The following is an 18,010-nucleotide window of genomic DNA, read 5'->3' on the forward strand; positions in this document are numbered from 1 at the left end:
CGGACACTCACAATACTTCGGATCTACAGAACATCTAATCACAAACACGTCACCTTCTGTGCATCGTCTTACCAGTTCCTTCTTGTCTAGAAGGGTTTTGGGTTGCTCTTTCCTTTGAAGCTGATTGGCTATCTGCTCAGCTAACGAGCTCACGCCGCCTGTGTACATCTTTATGTACTTCTACCAGATGGAGGGAATGAAACAAAAGGGAAGTGAGAAAAGAAAAAAAAATTTAAAAAATGACTGAAAAGATAATAGGTTAGGTGGTGAAAAGGTGCAGAGAGGTGAAATCATGCCAAAACTGTGGACAATATGAAGTGACAGGTAGTAACAGCAAAGCTAGTGTCATCAGTAATCCCTAGAACAGTCCAATATCAACTGCAACCATGAAAAAGAAGGTTTGCATTTTGCGTTCTGTATGTGCTGTAGAAGTACTAAGATGATGAAGAGAGCAGAGCTTACTTTTGGTTGTGGGGTATTTCGCACCTGGAAACCTGAACGTATACACTTCTCAAAGATGAAAGCAAATATAGGTAAAGATTTTACATTCCAGGTGAAATTGGCATCACAATCAAAAATTTTTTAGAAGACATGTCACAGAGTCTAACATAATATGCTGATTGCAACATATTTAGCACATTTGCCATTTGCAACAGCTTAGCACAATATACTTATATGCTTAGCAATTGGAAAGAACTCGTTTACAGAGCATTCATAGAGCAGGAAGAAATCCTTAAATCATGAACTCACAGTGATTCAAAAATACAATTTTTTCCAATGCTAAAAATACATAGAAGTTTACAGGGAAAAAGAGGCAAGAACCTCATCCAACGCATTAAAGCCATACCTGCATACACCTGGAACACGCATTTGTTCAACTGTGAACATGGCTTTATGACTAGGCTTTCCTCCATTATGGATATTGACTGTCTCCAAAACTTTGGATATCGAAAACCCCTCCAGCATTCTGAGAAATCTAGGCGGGTTGGCTGTTACCTTACACTGTACAAAATGAGTGTTTGCAAGCCAAGTTCAGTCACTGCAGGAGCGGAGGAAGTGTTCTTCACAGGAAATAATTTCAGCCATCAGCAGTAATTACATAGTTAAGAAAATTATGTGGTTATATCCGTGTTAGCTTAATCACACTGCAAACACCATGTATTTGACTCAGAGCAGCAAGGAGCACGCCAAGCAATTTTCCTTTTCCAGACTAAGAAGTATTATGAATGTTTCTAGCTGGAGTCTCCTAAGCAAGTGAAAGAGCAGAGACACACTGGCTTCTGGTATAACAGTAAGCTGAAGGAAAAGACTGGAGTCTTATCTCAAAAACCCCTTTACCCATAGTAGAACTTGTCTGAAGCACACTAGTTATTTCCCACAACTAGTAAGAGCATAAATTTCACGAGTGTGGTTATTAGCCTTTTAGAAATGTATATAACCTTCACCTGTTCAGACATGAGAAAAGCAGGATGCATCACAAAAAAAAAATAAATACTGAAGAACGGGTACTTCTGGGAGAAATGGTTTTAAAAACGATGTGCTCGGCCATCAGAAATTATCATTGCTATTACTGAAAGTCCTAATTCATTAACCTGTGTCACTGTCATAAAGAAAATTTATTTCTGACCATAAAGAATTTATACTCACTGCTCTTACAGAGCTCTTCCATGGGAAGCGTATGCTTTTAACAGAAACTTTCTTTTAGCTGAAACTGTATTTCTACTGAGCAAGTTCTGATTTGAAACCTTCATCCAACCTTAATTGCTGGTGCTTCAGGATCTTTGAATCTCAACCAACACATATACAGTTTTGTGCCTGAACAGTGACTATGCTAATATTAACTCACAATACCATAGATTATTTAGTGTGAGAAATTTAGTTGCTGAATTTTTGATTTTGGGCTCAGTGTTTCTGATATTTCTTTTACTATACGTGACGTCTGGCCTAACACTGGATTTTCACTGAAACATTTTGTGTTTCCTCCCTTGGGCAAATGCCTTCAAGATGTAGAAAGTTCTGAAACATTTTGAACCCACTTCAGCTTAGGTCAAATCAAGTTCCTGTTGTTTGTTTTACACATGACAACTGCAACTAGTTCAAATTCCCAGTGATTTTTCAGAAAGCCAAAGTACTTTGTGCTTCATACAATCCATTAAGCATATACACACAAACATAGTCTATAGTTTGGCCCAAACTCTCAAGAAAAGCAGCAAGCAAAACAAGAAAGCTTTACTCCAAAGCTAGATCATTAGTGCTCAAAAGTCTGATTCGAGAGTGGGATGTACCAGAAGCCTTGCCATTTGCACCACATGTTAAATATACTTAGTTTCAAACTGGTTTAGGGTTGACAATAACCAAGCTATGTGACAGGCTGCCTCTGGTTTCTCATTTGTGCATGAATATGCACAGATATTGCATTCTGCAGGTGAAGCAGTGCCAGCCTAGCCATCTCTTGTGGTATGTCCCTGGGTGATGGGACCAGGGTGGGGCAAGCAGACACAGCTGAGTGCACCTTGCAATGCTCAAGCTAATGCTACCTGTCGAAGAGAGTCAGATGAAGGTGAAGAAGGGCGATTAGAAGAACGGAGGCTAAGGGAGAGCTCCCACTGGTCAACAAAGAATCGACGAGACGGTTCAGTCTCAGGCTAAAAAATAAAATAAAAATCAAAGCAATCATACATGACTATGAAGGAAAAACAGGAGAAAGTGAGAACAAAAATAGGCCCTTCTTCCCATGAGCAAGAAAAAAGTAATTATCAGAGAAGATGCACTGGACATTTTTTCCAAGTTGTCCCACAAGGGTCTTTTTCTCCCTAGTGAGCCAGAGTAAGTTATTCTTAATTTGCCCTTTATTTGGTTTTAAGTTATTTAGGATCATTTGGAAGCAGTTACCTACTTCCACAGATGTCCAGCCTCCTATAACCCAACCAAATAAACCACTGGCACAGATCCCAGATCAATTTCCTCTGCTCCTCCCGAACCTGCCATTATTCTGTATTCCTGGCTCAAGACACTACGATCGTATTTCAGGCCAAGTGAGACCTCTTCTATATTTTAACTATATAAACCAAAAGCCTGCTCTCCTTAGGGGTGGAAGAGAAAGAAATTAACTTGTATGTGTTGCCAGTAATCAGCATCAAGTTTCCAACATAACATTTAATGTCAGCAGATTTGAAACATCACGCTAAAAAGAATGAAACAATAAAATGCAATCTGCTGTTCAATGCTGTTTCAGTGATTTACTTATAAAATGGCAAACAGCAAATCCCAAAGTGAGAATGTGCATCCTTCTGAAACCATTTTTTCACAGAAGAGCCCCCAAATTGGCCTCCCTCATTATCTCTATAGTTCATTAATGCCCATCTCCCAAGAACCTACTTAATGTAAATAGGAAAAAAAAATTGGTAGCTAAACATATCAGACACTGCTGGTAGCAATTTATAGGAATGCACAGTTTCTATCTGGAAGAAAAAAAATATGTAAATTTCAAATATTTGACCCACTTTCAATTTTAAAAAAGAAAATTATGCTTTGAGTTATAAAAATGAAAACTTAATGTCATATAGCTGCTTGACCCACAAAAACAGCTATTTCTAGCAATTTAGAATAGGCTAGCTTCAAGATTAAATCTACTAGGCAAAATGTAAAATAGCTGGGATTTCAGAAATGTAACTGTTTGTTTTATACACCAATTTTCTGTACTTAAGATCATCAACATTTAATCAAATTGATTTTCTGAAAATTTCTTACTTGGCTTTCTCTCTTACTATTCTACTTTTTCTTGATTTCTTTCCTCAAATCCCACATCATAATCTATCGTCTGCAGTGTTCCAACATCTGTTTTCTTTTTCCTCTCTGCCTGACCCGCTTTATCCTATCCTCTACTTTGTGTTCTACATCTCCCCTTTATTTTCTCTCATCCTTAATTCTGCACTATACAGAAATAAGATTTTTTTTCCTTGCAGTGTAATGCTGTTAATCTTTTCCATCCTCAGAAAGAGCCTAGACGTACTAGAGAGCAACACAAACAGTAGGAAGTAAATGTTTTGGGGCCCATGTTAATTCTGTATCACTACTTCAACTGAGTAATGAAATACATGTGAGCATGCTGTCCTTGGATCATGACTGAGATCTTCGGTTGTGTCACCCATTAACAAATAGATGCTAATATGTTTAAATGAGTCTTCTTACCCCGTCCTTCATTGTTTCTTCTATGTCCCCAACATCCTATTTCAAATCCAGCCAAAGGTTCATTCTGCCTTCCTGGAGAACAGCTTCACTGATTTTAATCAGCAAAGACTGCATGCCCAAAGAACACCAATTTAAAGTGACCTAGTTGTTATAAATTCTCCTTTGACATCCCTTGGAAAAGTTATGCCCACCAACAAAAGTTCTGGGACTGTTTATATTCCCTCTCAAGAAGACAGCTTGGTTTTGGGTAGTTAACTCAAAACCATAAATTCTGAAAAACTAATCACTTATGTAGATGGTGTTTTCCAAAGGCACTCTCCAGATTGCCAAAGGCTGTTGAAGGTAACAGAAAACAGCTAGGAACAAGAAACAAAAGAAGGCACAGTTCAAACTGGCATGCTCCCCTATGCCAGAGAAGACAAACAGGAGAGAATTAAACACAAAACCAAACCAAAAGTGTACAGTAGAATCAAAGAAAATCTGCACAAGCTGCCAACTCTGTTGCTGGAAATAAGGACACAGGAAATATGGACGGAGAAGTAGTACTTCAGAGCCAGCAGTTATACTTGGAAAATGCAAGTGTTCTTGCTTCCAGAAGCAAGTATATCTGGTGAGCAACTGACTGGGAAATGACCACTGTGAGAAGACTTGATCCATGGTCCAGCTGCTTTTCAGCATGCACTCTGAAGCTTGCAGGCTGTTTTTTTACCTTATTATTTATTACCTTATTATTTATTTTGTGAAACAAACATTCTCATTCCTCAAGGAAAGAGTTAAAACCAGCAAGCATGATAAAAAATACTACCCAAAATGAGCGTGATCTTTTCTTTTTAGCCATGTGATTGTGTACAGGCAATGGTCCCTGTATTCTGGTGAATTTTTCCACCCCTCTGAGCACAGATGCCAGTGGTACCCAGAATCACCCCCTGATGCAGGATGCCAGACAGGCAGGGCTGTAGTCACCTGATGCCTCACGGCAGGCCTGGACTCCAGGAGGGCAGCCAGCTGACATGCCCTTTGTTCAACATTCTCAGGCACTTGGTCATCAGAAAAAAAACGAGGAGATCTCTGTGAGATAAGGAAGGAGGGAAGAAGTAAACAAACCAGAAAAAAAATCCCCCAAAGGAAAAGACAACAAAATGCCAGACACAAGGTAGGAAATTCACATGCAGAGCAGTAAGAAGCTCCCTACCGAAAACTGTTTTCATTTCCACTGTGTGCTGCATTAATGTTCTAATGAAGAGCTAAATTTTGACACTCCAGGCTAAGACAAAATCAGCTGAATTAGACATTATTCACAACTTTCCCACCTAGGACAGCTGCAGCCAAAACCAAACAAGCGCGTAGCCTCTCTCTGGCATTGCCATCCAAACAAAAACAAAACCCAACCAAACACATCCCAAACCCAAAACAAAACAAACAAAAAAACACTCTTCATCAAGATGTGGCTTTATCATGCACAAAGGAACTTGTTCACCAATTTATTTCACCCTAGTGAAACCTGCACAAATTGTCAAAATTTGTGTTTCTCAGATTTTCTGCACAGAAACACACATTTTTAGGACAATATATTCCAGTGTTCATAAAGAATTAAATAAGCTCTTTAAAGATGCTTGTATATGAAGAGAATGCTGTGCTTATAAAAGAGAGGATGTTTAATGAGACTGGCTGGTTGAAGCAAAATCAAACTAGCACAGAAGTTGCCGATTTTTCTTCTGCAGCTCCTGTCCTACTTGTTCTTACTGCACCATCATGTCAACACACCCCAGGCACTATATCTGACACCTCTGCTATTCTGGTCTTTCATATCAATCCTGCTGAACTGTTGTGTGTTGCACATAGTGACATGGAACAAAGACCTGACTTTTGGCCTGCTGTACAGGACACAGTATCACTTGCAACATCATACAGCATTCAGCTAATTTGTTTGTAGTGTTCAAAAGTAAATGCACCAGGAACTACAACTGTGTGTGTGAAGAAACCTCAGGCTAAATCTCTCAAAAAAGCTCAAGTGCTGCTACATACTGTTAGCTGTTCTCCAAAGCAGAACAGAAAATTGGGTTCACACCCAATCAATGAGAAACACTTTTCCCATTCAAACGCATTAATAATACTCTCTATTTTCAGCTGCTCTCAGTTCCACCTACTCCTTCCTACTAGATCATTTTCACTAAAACTAGGGCCTATTATAAAGCTGTGGGCTTCTGTGTCACTGCAGACACATGCTTATTCATTTTCTAATGCCTGTCAGAAAACACTCAGCCCACAAGTGTCTTTTGTGTAGAACACATTTTTGAAGTTACAACAGTTTTACAGCTGGCTACCATTTATGACTTAATTCATTAAAAGCCTTTACTGGAATGTCAATTAATTTGTCAATATGAGTTCAAATCATCCAATTCTTTTGAGTGCCTATCTTTCCTTTTCCCATGCTTCTGGATAATACTGAATCATTGAGACAGGCTGTTGAATATTTCATTGTTAAGAAGGCTTCAACCCTCTATACTAAATAATGCCTCATCATTTTTCCTTTTACTTTGGCCTGTAGGAGGCAGGATGGAATGCCAGTTGTTTAACCATCCAGAAAGCAAGCAGTGAACACAATGCAACCATGTTCGCATGAACTAGCACAAAACATAACTCTTCTTGTTCTGCTACAGCCACAGCACACTTCAAAAAGAGGTGTAAGAGAAAAAGGAGAATGGGAAGAGCTTAAGTGCCAAATCTATGGCAAAATACAAGCATACAGCAAACTGTTGATGAAGGCTTGTTACGCGTTTGTGTGGGCATCACGCAGAAATAGTTGACTGCTCCTAACTGCCTCTCAGCAGTTTCAGCGTGTTAACAGCAGCATTAGGATAAGTGCTTCACTACTCAGTACGTTTGCTCCCTGTATTGCACACAGCTGTGTCATCAGCATCCATGCCATTTGTTCATGCTCTTTACCCTTCCTTGTCTGGGACTCTGCTCCCCAAGATAGTCAGCACCAGGTTCCCTGTTTCTCTGCAGGCAACAAATTATGAGCTTAGTAACAATCACAGACCAACTTCCTAGTCAAAACAGACTGAATTAGATTTTTCTTAACATGTAGGCAGAAAAGAAGTCATAATGATAGAAAAACAATTTACTGAGAAGAATATTTTAAAACTGGCAGTAATGACTTGGTTCCTGTAGGGAAGATATTAAAAAAAGTTCATATAGACTCATATTAAATCTGTTAACCACAGTGTAATAAAATTAGTACTATAAAGATGAGAAGACACTCAACATCTACTGTGATGTTAGATCAAAGGAAAGAAATAGAAAGTTTAAAGGAATTGGCAGAATGAATGCATTAGAAGTGCAGAGTTTTTAAAAGACATCGGTGTAACAAGCACACAGATCCATTTGACTTGCTATGTGGTGTGGGCCAAGACAATTCAGAAAAAGAATAAGGAAGAAAAAACATCTCCAAAGGCAGTCCCTCAACTGGCCCTAACAGATTACTTACGCAGCACAGGAGGTAAAATTCCTCTGAGTTAAAAGGAGGAAGTGGACAATGCTTTTTTTTTTTTTTTTTTTTTATAATTTGAACAAAAATGTTTCCTACAGGACACAAGGTAGAAAATGGTCTACGCACGTTTGGACCCCGCAGCAGTCAGTTCTCATGACTGAACTAGGCAAGCAAGAGAGAGTCACAGGACAAACAAACAAAATACTTGGAGGAGACAGGGAGGGAAAACACAGAGCTAAAGGGTCCTCAGTAACTGAAAGCCCATTTTTTAAATATGGAAAGTGACTGCCACACCATAGATTGAAAAATAAGTCTCAACATTTAACTTAGTTTATCATAAGCTTGGGGAAAATCTTCAAAGGATCTTGATGAGAGGAAGGCTGCTAGCTATCACAGCGTCTGGTGCTCAGCCACAGGACAAGAGGCCGTGGACACAAACTCAAGCAAAGGAGGTTCCGGCTCAATATGAGGGGGCACTTCTTTACCGTGAGGGTGACAGAGCACTGGGTCAGGTTGCCCAGAGGCTGTGGAGTCTCCTACTCTGGAGACATTCAAAACCTGTTTGGATGCTATCCTGTGCAATGTGCTCTGGGTGACCCTGCTAGAGCAGAGGGGATGGACCAGATGAACTCCAGAGGTCCCTTCCATTCTGTGATGATACAATTTCTCATTACAGTCGACTCAGTTTAGATGTGGGTTTTGCTAATGAGAAGGGCGTTCCTCACCTATTCGACCCAGATGTGCATTCCTGAATCCTTCCTTGCACCATGCTGTCCACAGTGTGCCAGAAAACAAACTACTTTTTTTGTTCAAACAATTTCAAATCAGATTGGTAAGCAGACCTGATTGTTTGAACAAATCTGACATAGGAGAGGCAGCAGGCAAAGTGTGGTCCAGAGGCTGTAGTGAGGGCAGATGAAATGTAACATGTAACTGTACTCTGAGAAACCACAGCAGTAAGACAAGTCAAACAATATGTTCAAGAATGTCCCTTTTCTATTCTGCTAAAAGTAGAGTTTATAGGAAAACAAGTGCTCAGCAAAGAAATGTTTTCCACCTTTGGGGAAATCTTTTTGGGTCTATGGAACTGTAGCTGCCTTTTTATCAACTAAAGATTAGTTAAGGGCTGATGTGGAAGGAGAATTTATTACTGCAGTAGGAAAATGGAACAAAAATAAAGACACAACTCAAGCAGGATGGCCATGTATAGCAAACGAGACACAGATATTTAAGATTTCAGGTAATATTTAACTAGAAGGACAACATATACATGTGTACATACATCTGATTCACATGTATATACTGTGTTCAGAACAACACAGCTCCAAATGCAAGCTAAGACAGACTGAACACGAACTCTTGAGACAAAGGCCTGGATGTGGGGGAAACTGAAGGACCAAACTGGACATGTGCAGGCCACAACAACAACTCAAAAAAGGACTTCATACAATAAATCTGAAAGAGTTTCATGGGTACAAGAACAAATTCTCAGTCACACTTCTATAAACAAAGCACAGAGATGGAGAAAAGTTGCAATTTCCATCCCTGAACTACTCCAAACATACTAACTTCTGTTTAGAAAAAAAGGAGCCTTTGGCCAGTGAATGATCTATATGTAACACAGGATCAAGTTCTAATACTTAGACAAAAGCACACCTACTGAATTTCTAAGAAGCATGTATATATATCTTAAAGGTAGACGTGGCCCTAATTTTATTTCAGTTCTATTTTGCTGCAACTCAAAACTGAAGAAGGCTACTGTAATTACCAATTACCCTAGAGTAAAGTCTCAGAATCTCCAGTGCATTAGACAATCGTCAAAATGATGCTTCTTCTGAGTTAATGCTGACCTGTGTTTCTATATTAAGAGGTTGAAGAAGCCCTATCACCCTCCAAAAAAAAGAAAATTGGAAATATATTTGTAAGTGGCATGTCTGGTAATCAATTTAGTCATTTGTACAAAGCAGTAATGAAGAGAGAGGGACAGAGCATGCAGAGGGAATCACCTGCTGCCTGGGATACGTTGGAGAGGAAGGTGCAGTGGAAGAGAGCATGATCACTTTTTTGGGGCAGGTCCGACAACGTTCCTTACTCCTCATCTTTTTTTTAAAACAAAAAAAGAAAAAAAAAAACATAATAACGGTAGAAAAGCTAAGATAACATTACCCTTGACTTTGTAAGACTGGCTAGAATGCATAAGCTGAGAGACCGCGATCCTATGTTCGTAGCTCTTATGAGTGACCTAAAGCCACATTTTATCCAAGCTGAAAGAGAGAAAATTTTCACCCATATTCACAAGATCACACATCCACTTGACAGATAATTCTAGAACAGCCAATAAACATGTAGTTATAGCAATAATCGATTCAACCAACAGTTTCTGAGTCAAGGTCTTATGCTCAGTCAAATGCAAAACTCGAAACTCTTGGTAGCAGAGTTGGACTGCTCGTGTTGCTTCGTGAAAAATTATATAGTGCTGTGCCTTGCAATGTTTAAGAATATTCATCCTGTTGACCTGATTACTCTTGCTTGCAGCTTATTAGCAATACAACTCAAGTTGCAGTATCCTGTTCTCAGCTTCTCTACCTTACAGATATTAAACTGTCTCAGACAAGTTAAACTGTGCTTTGCCATTCTACTAGAAGAGAACTACAGCTGCTTTCAAGGCAGTGTGTAGCCATACTGAATAAACTGAATACTACAGAATGCATATATGCCCTCATTTTTATATACTGAAAGAACATGCCTTGCTAGTTCTCTATGTCCCCACTACGTACAGTCTTTTCTCCACCACTTCTAGATATTTAATGTATTCTATGCTTATTTCTTTTTTCCTTTTCTTTTCACAGGAGCATATCTGGAAATTGTTGCACTGAAAAAAAAAAAAAAAGCTTGTGTATCCAGAGTCACTGCTAGATAGCCTCCAAAGAAACAGCGTGCTATGTAAAGATATTATAGATAATCGTTATGGTCCTGACAGCTGAACTGGTGCTAACATGTATTTGGGAGTTCTCTTCCCCTTCACCAAAAAAGTAAACTCTAATTCAAACACATGCTACAAGCAGCTTAAACTAAGCTACATGACTTTGCACTGAAGTGGATGAGGAGCATTCAAAAGGCTCAGCTGTGAAGGCACTAATCTCTAGCAGAAAGGGAGGTAACATTTTCAATCACTACAGCTGTTCATAGACTGTCATCTGACCATGGCCTAGTTTGCATTTGAAATTTCTGTGTATTCCCAAACTTGTGTAATTTTCCATGGCAGATCATGGAATATAACATTGAATGGGTATATGAAGTACATATTCAGTCCTCCAGTAGGATGCATCTCTAAACATGCAAAGTCAAAGATGGCTACAGGAACAAGGAAACAAAGACTTATCAACATATTTAAATGAGAAATTAAGTAGGAAAACAGTATTTGCAGAAATCATTGATATAAGTTTTCTTCTGCTGAGATTTCAGCTCCAGCTGACTGTGGTCATCTCACACATTACGTATCTTTAAAAATCACAGTTCCAACAGAATTACTGAGAAGGGTTTTTACCAACAAGCTTTTATCACACATCAGGAAATCCTCTTGAAAGAACAAGCATCAGACATCCAGAGGCAGAAGAGATTTGTGCTGCAAATCATGTGATCTCTATCTTACAAGCATCTTCATACACATCAGTGATTTACACTTGCGCATTACACACATACATTCTTGTTGCTAGGAGGCTATGAAACTATGGCAGAAAAATGCTGAAGACCATAAGTTCAAAGACTGGAATCCAGGACAAAATTCAGTTTGAAGGGCTAGTCTCCCACATGATAAACAGTCAGATACTCTTCTGGATAGACTACATGGCTCTCTAATAGCTTCATGATCCCTGATGAGATGCTCTTTCCAAAAAGCAGTGAAAATGGAAAGCAACAGAATGCAATGTATAAGATATTTTAGCACAACTAGAGGTTAATTTGAGATTATTCACCATACCACAAAATGCAATCCAGATTTTTTAGGAGATACCATATCACATAAAAAATTGCACGTTTCTCCTGTGCACATACACAAACATTACCTTCATGCATTACCAGCTGCTGCTGAGATGTTCACAGTAGCATGAACCCAGTTTTGACAACAAAGATCAACATTCCCAAATTGTAGTTCAACAAAGCAAACACTGCAATCTAATTCAGGAGGAAAATGCGGGCCACACTGAATGCTTACAACAGCAGACTGAGGAGGTTTTTAACCTGTTTGATCCTTTCAAGGTTTTCCCTTTTCAGGAGAGATAACAAGGTCTTGTGATGAAAGTAAAAACTACTTCAGAACAGATTCTGCCAAGACTTCACTCTTTCTAGGAATTCTGTCTTACCAAGCCATCCCTATCCCACCTCTACAGCAGACACAGAGACACTCTGCATTATAAACTGAAACTGTTTGGCTGGTAACTCTTTATGGAACAGCAAAATTCTAGACTTAAACCGATAAGCAAGGACAGCTAATGAAGTCCATCTGACAGACACTGGCAATTCGCAGCCTAAGGCAGATGTAAATTCTCCAAAAAAAACCTGGTGGTCCAACCCAGACCACTTCCTACACAAACATCCAGTTCTCCCCTGTAATTATTCTTGCTGCCTTGGCAGTACGCTTTCCTCTTCCATGCAGCTTCCAGGGTGCAGGACCAAACCTATCAATCACAAGACAGGAAACTATCCTTCTCCCATGAACCCCTGAGGACTTCAACTTCATTCTGCCTGCGGGCAAATATATGAGGCAACTAGTTGTTTTCTTCAAAAGCAGGTCACTGCTTTGTCCTCTTCAGGAACTGCTTTGCTCCTCTTCAAAGGACTCCTCAGTAGAAGTCTTTCATTATGCGATATTATCTTATGCAGAATCACTGAACAGAAGGTTCTGCTTGTGAACTCTGACATTTGTGCCAAACAAGAGACCCTTTGCCATACCTTCATGAGCAGATCTTTCTGGCAAACACAAATCCCCCCTGAAGACCTTGTCAGGAGCCGTACAACACGGACTGGTACCCAGCCCCAACTCCACTGCTGGTGATCTGTGGCCCAGGAAATAACTTTGTAGTTAGTGCCTAATGTCACTGAAGAAAGCTGTTTTAGTACTGAAGTAACATGCAGTCTCACAGCAGTCAGATTCCTTGTACCTAAGCAGACAGAATTAAGAATCTTCAACAGACAGCCAAAGCACTGCTTCAGCAACAAATTCCCACAGGATGGATTTCTGTCCAAGCTTGACAAAGCTGGCTGCTTGGGTTAGTGCATGGCTTCCAGCCTCAGCTGATCAGTCCAGAAGAAATGGTTCTACATATTCCCAATTAGTTTCTATGTGATGACCATTGATGTCCTTTATTTCCCCGGGCAAGTCCTAAGGAACCTTTAGAATAGGGACCATATAAACTGTTTCTTCAATCCTAATGTATTCTGCATATTGTGCATCTTTGAGACCCACTTTTATTCTTCTCCATTTCATTGTTAGATGAAAAACACTTCAAAATCCAGAATGAACTCTGGAACCAAGAACCAACCATCTTCTGCTGACACAGTAAAGCTCAATCAAGTCAAGCAAATACTTCAGGACCAATCTTGAGGGAGAAAGTACCCACAGACAGCTGTCAATGTCTCTGCTGAATAAAAGGAGGGTGACATAAGCAGTGTTCATTAACTGACCTGGTAATGTACAGCCACATACACTTCTTCTGCATCACTTCTTTGGGTTCTCCCCTATACCTGGAAGTATTCTTAAAAATCGAAATCTGTCTTAATCATGGATGATGAGTATCCACCTGAAAGTCCTCATTAGCTTATAAAGAAGATTTTGATGAGAAGGTAGAAGAACAAAGAATGACTCTGGAAACCTAAATGTAATATTGACATTTTTAAGACTCTATTGACAGTCCTACTGATAATTCCCCTGCTTTGGGTCTTCTTTGGAGAGAAATCTTCTAGATCATGGCACTGGTCATGACATGAAGCACTGCTTGGGTTGAATACCTTGAGGATAAAGTTCACCATGAATCCATAAACACGCAAACAAGTGAACTTCCAAACTTCTTCCTCGTGACTCCAAAAGCATGCCATTAAGCTGCATCCAGAAAGAAACAGATGTTTCTCTAAATTATGGCTGCCAGAAAAATATATCTCAGCACTCTCAGAAACAAGAGGAGGTGATTTGCACAGGGAAAGAGAGGAAGCAGAGGAAGCCAGTGAGATAAGTATCCCTGTTTGCCTGAAAAGATTGATTGTCACAAGCCTTGCTTTCACAGTGCACTGCTGAAAGAAAAATACCAGTAATAACAATGAGCTAAACCATACAAAAGAAAATAAAATATGATACCTACTGATCTTTCTTCTGTCGATCCCTATTCTGTCACTGTGTGTGGCAGAAAATCTAAAATTTACTTAATCCACAGTAATACTGGAATCTGCAATGCAATGAAGGTGAGAAGCTCACAAGGAAAGCTAGGTTTGTCACAGAGAACAGGAAACCACAGAAACTGAAATGTCTCTTCTAATTGCAGAACACAATATTCCACATGAATAGCAAAACTGACAATCAATTTTACTCTTTACACCAATGAAGAGCTTTAATACCACAGATGGCATGACATCTTAAACCTCATTGGCTGCAATAATTGTCTACATATTCCCTATTGTTTTCTAAGAGAATAATCTACAAATACTCCAGACAACACAATGTTGCATCTATAGGCAAGGTTTCTGATGAAACATCCACTGAAGACCTAGGAAGATGAAACCAGTGTAAGACAACAGGGTAAGTTTGACTAAATCCTCCTGAAACAATAAATCATGCGTTATTACCAAAGGCAGACTTTGATCTTACATGTATTCATGACAAGTTAAACTATTTAAAATAATGGACTCACACATTAAAAAGGATGTTTTTGCTGGAAAAGGACTGGTTTAAAAACAGGATAGTGATAGCTGGTGTTGGGTGCAGGCAACATATCATATTCATAATCAATTTCTTTACCTGTTTCCACTGGGGGATGGGAGCTAGACGGCCCTGCTCTCGTCTGCTGGATGGTTGGTTGTGAACACGTTCTTGATAAGGCAGGACAGGTTGCTGCATGCAGGTTGTAGGGAAATTGGGATGGGACCAAGGAGGGATGATAGAATAGCAAAGGAAACTCGAAGAAAGCCAAAGGAATGAGAGACAGAATCAGACAGACAAACATTTAACAAAAAAATAGGGTAGAGGAGAATTCATTTAGCAAGTCATATATAAAAAGGGAAAAGACATCAACAAATGGGAAACTGCACTTTTTTTTGACCTTTATTTTCATTGTTCCTTCAACTCAGCCAGTTATTCCAGCCAATATGCAGCGGCTGAGGAAACATTTGACTGGTAAACAGTGGAATAAATGTCATTGTTCTGAGATTATGCTATGCTACCAACACCACTGTGCAATGTAGCATACATACACCTGGACTAGACTTAAAGTAGCTAGATAAGGTCCTGTTCACAATCTGGCCAGGGCAGCACAGAGCTTGGCACAAGCTATGAAGACAGACTATGCAGCAGAGCAAGAACTCAGGCACTTAAACCATACTGAGCCTTATACTGCTGACACTACACAGCTTAGCAGCATCTTGAAGTGACTCGGCATCACTTCAAAGATGACTACCCTGCAGTTGCAGTAGTTCAGATAATATCCTGAATAACCGGCACTTGTCAGGAAGCCTCACTTGAAATGATATAAATATCCTGATTGCAATGAAATTCCCAGACATTTATCTGCTGTGCTTACATAAAGATAAAAAAGAAAAAAAAAAAATTAATCACAGTTCACAAGAACAAACATATAACCTGACATGAAAATGTTCTAATCGGAAATTAAATGATAGCTCTTGGAGGTGAGAAATGGGATATTCCTGGAAAGCTTTTCAACAGCAAAAGTAGTTATACAAGAATCTTAATTGCTGGTAAGGTGTTTTTGAAAGAGATCACATAATACTGTCAGTAACAGGAAAGTAGACTTTCATTAGGAAGCTCTCCATCCCATACTCCTAAATGTAATTTTTTTTTCTCTTTTGAGTAACCTTCATTCTTCCCCAGGAGAGCCTTTGAAGTACAAGAACACCACTAGCATCCAGTCTTGAGGAATGCATGTTATTACTCGTGATTTTCTGCCATGATTCCAAAATACAGTGTTTTATTAACCATCTCATACCTGTCTTCGTAACGTTGAGGACTGCACTGGTGCATTCTCCTCAAACTTGGCCAGTAGCTGGGTTGCCATGGACTTGACTTTGTTCTGATTCCCAATGGCAGCATCAATTCTCCTCTCCGTCAGGGCACTCACCAATGTAGGTCTTTCTTCTCTGTAGCTTCGAGGGACATCCTCCTATCAACCAGTGAGATCAAAATTTAACAGATACATCCAGATGACCTTTTCTCTCCTCACCTTTGCTGCAATAGATTTCTAACAGTGTAGAAAACAAATCTATTGGTATGCATTTGCAAGCTCACATTTTAGTTTTCTTTGGTATGACATCAAATGTTCTGATAACTATCTTTCCAACCTTACTTAATACAGTTACCTAACCGAGAAACCACAGTTGAAACACTCATTAATCTGCTGGTATAAAGCAAAATGATATCTTCAACCCTCGCTGACAATTCTAAGTACTAACTTTTAGCTCACTTGTACTTATTTGGCTATAGGCACTTGAACTGAAGGATTACCTTGCGGAGCATTGTGGTTATGTATGCCTTTTGCACTAACTGAGACTACAGTTCAAATATGAATGAAATCTCTGACTACTGTATGATTTTACTAAATGAAACTTTACCATTGGTGTGCTCACCAAATCAAAGTAAATTGCAAATTTATTCTATAAAAATAGAATATGGAGCAACTGCAAATATCTCATTTGTAGTGTACTCTTCTTTCATAAGCATCAGTAAAATATTTCCTCTATAAATACAACAAAGCATAACTTCTGAAGAATTAATTTTAATTTAGAAATAAGCCCGGTCTGGATACAGAAAATGAAAGGACTGAAGTGGGAACAAAGAAATGTACTAGATATATTTTTCTCCCTAACACCTTCCTTACTGTAATACTTACATCCTCAGATTGGCTGGTTTTCCTCCTCTTTCCTGCACCATCCAGTTCCTTTTCTTTTTTGTCCTGAAAACAGAGTAAGAAAGAAAGAAAACAAAGATAAGGATTCTCATACCTTTCTGGGCTGAGACAAATGTCACGAGTGCACTTAAATAAGTTTTGTAATACAACTGATTAATTCTCTAGGTCATTCCCCATTTGTTTAAAGAAATGTGTGTTTTTTTTCTGTTGTATGTCGCCCCCCCACCTTTGGGGTTTCACATACTGGAAACTCTACCTGTCATTCTTCAGCACTTCCAACAAACTGGGAACTGAGCAATCAACTGTGTTCCAATACAAAGTATATCCCCACATTCTACCAAAAAGCTAGAATTTTATGACTGAAATATACCACTAATTGAGAGTGCATATTACCAATGCAATTCTAAAGGTCATGTATCGTCTCATGACAAGAGCTGAAGAACACATGGTCTTTTGCAGATACATAGCAGACAGACACATCCATCTGTAGTACCACCTACTTGGACAGCAGCCTAGTAGACACAGCTGTTATCAAGACCGTGGTATGGTTACCTTTGGAGTGCGTTTCCGAGAGATGCTTTGTCCCAGTTTACTGAGAAAAGAGATAGGAGATTTGGTACTGGCAATTAGGGCAGCTTTTTCTTCTGCATTCAGGTCCACACTATCTGTTGGCAAAAACAGGCAGGACAAGGGAATGCCATGTATTTATTAACTCCTCTTTTTGCTCTTGATGCTCTTGTCTTTATAAACACCAGTAAGACATCTTATTGTAATGTAAAGTTAGTGAGTCACTAGTATAAGTTCATGTGGAAGAAGCTCAAAGATAACTCAAGTTCACACATTCTTTAAATCTTAAAGACCTGCCCCAAACTCCTTACCACTAGAGGGGATGGTGTCTTTGAACATCTCATAGAACTGTGTGAGGTACATCACCATCGACAGTTTATCTGGTTCACCAACAGATGCCATTTCCTTTCCAGTCATAATGGGAGATATTCCAAACTCTTTTTCAGCAATGTCAAAAGCTAGCTGGTTATTCTTCTCCACATTGTGTTCATCCAAAGAATCAAAGTCTCTGCAAAGAGCAGGAAGAAGGCATGCACTGAATCAAGCTGAATCAAGTGGAAATCAGTCTTCTGAAAGAAATCAGGGATCCACTGCCATTTTGTTCTGAAATCTCCGAAATTTACTTGTCAACATA

The 18,010-nt window shown here is 39.3% G+C and overlaps 1 protein-coding gene across 25 annotated transcripts in view; it reads right to left on the reverse strand.

Annotated features, from left to right (window-relative positions):
* Nucleotides 1-18,010, reverse strand: part of MICAL3 (microtubule associated monooxygenase, calponin and LIM domain containing 3) — a 161,708-nt gene that overhangs the window by 74,789 nt on the left and 68,909 nt on the right. For 16 of the 25 annotated variants that reach the window (XM_072040058.1, XM_072040101.1, XM_072040087.1 and 13 more), the window contains exons 13-22: nt 17,688-17,884; nt 17,362-17,474; nt 16,792-16,854; nt 15,892-16,065; nt 14,691-14,783; nt 9,691-9,783; nt 7,138-7,194; nt 5,155-5,259; nt 2,538-2,645; nt 73-180 (exon numbers count right to left, since the gene is read on the reverse strand). In XM_072040058.1, coding sequence (XP_071896159.1) covers nt 73-180; nt 2,538-2,645; nt 5,155-5,259; nt 7,138-7,194; nt 9,691-9,783; nt 14,691-14,783; nt 15,892-16,065; nt 16,792-16,854; nt 17,362-17,474; nt 17,688-17,884 — 1,111 coding nt within the window. The remainder of the gene's footprint in view (nt 1-72; nt 181-2,537; nt 2,646-5,154; nt 5,260-7,137; nt 7,195-9,690; nt 9,784-14,690; nt 14,784-15,891; nt 16,066-16,791; nt 16,855-17,361; nt 17,475-17,687; nt 17,885-18,010) is intronic. The other 9 variants (XM_072040128.1, XM_072040118.1, XM_072040159.1 and 6 more) reach the window with 4 other exon arrangements.

Source organism: Anas platyrhynchos, chromosome 1 (assembly GCF_047663525.1).
Source record: "Anas platyrhynchos isolate ZD024472 breed Pekin duck chromosome 1, IASCAAS_PekinDuck_T2T, whole genome shotgun sequence".
Lineage (NCBI taxonomy): Eukaryota > Metazoa > Chordata > Aves > Anseriformes > Anatidae > Anas > Anas platyrhynchos.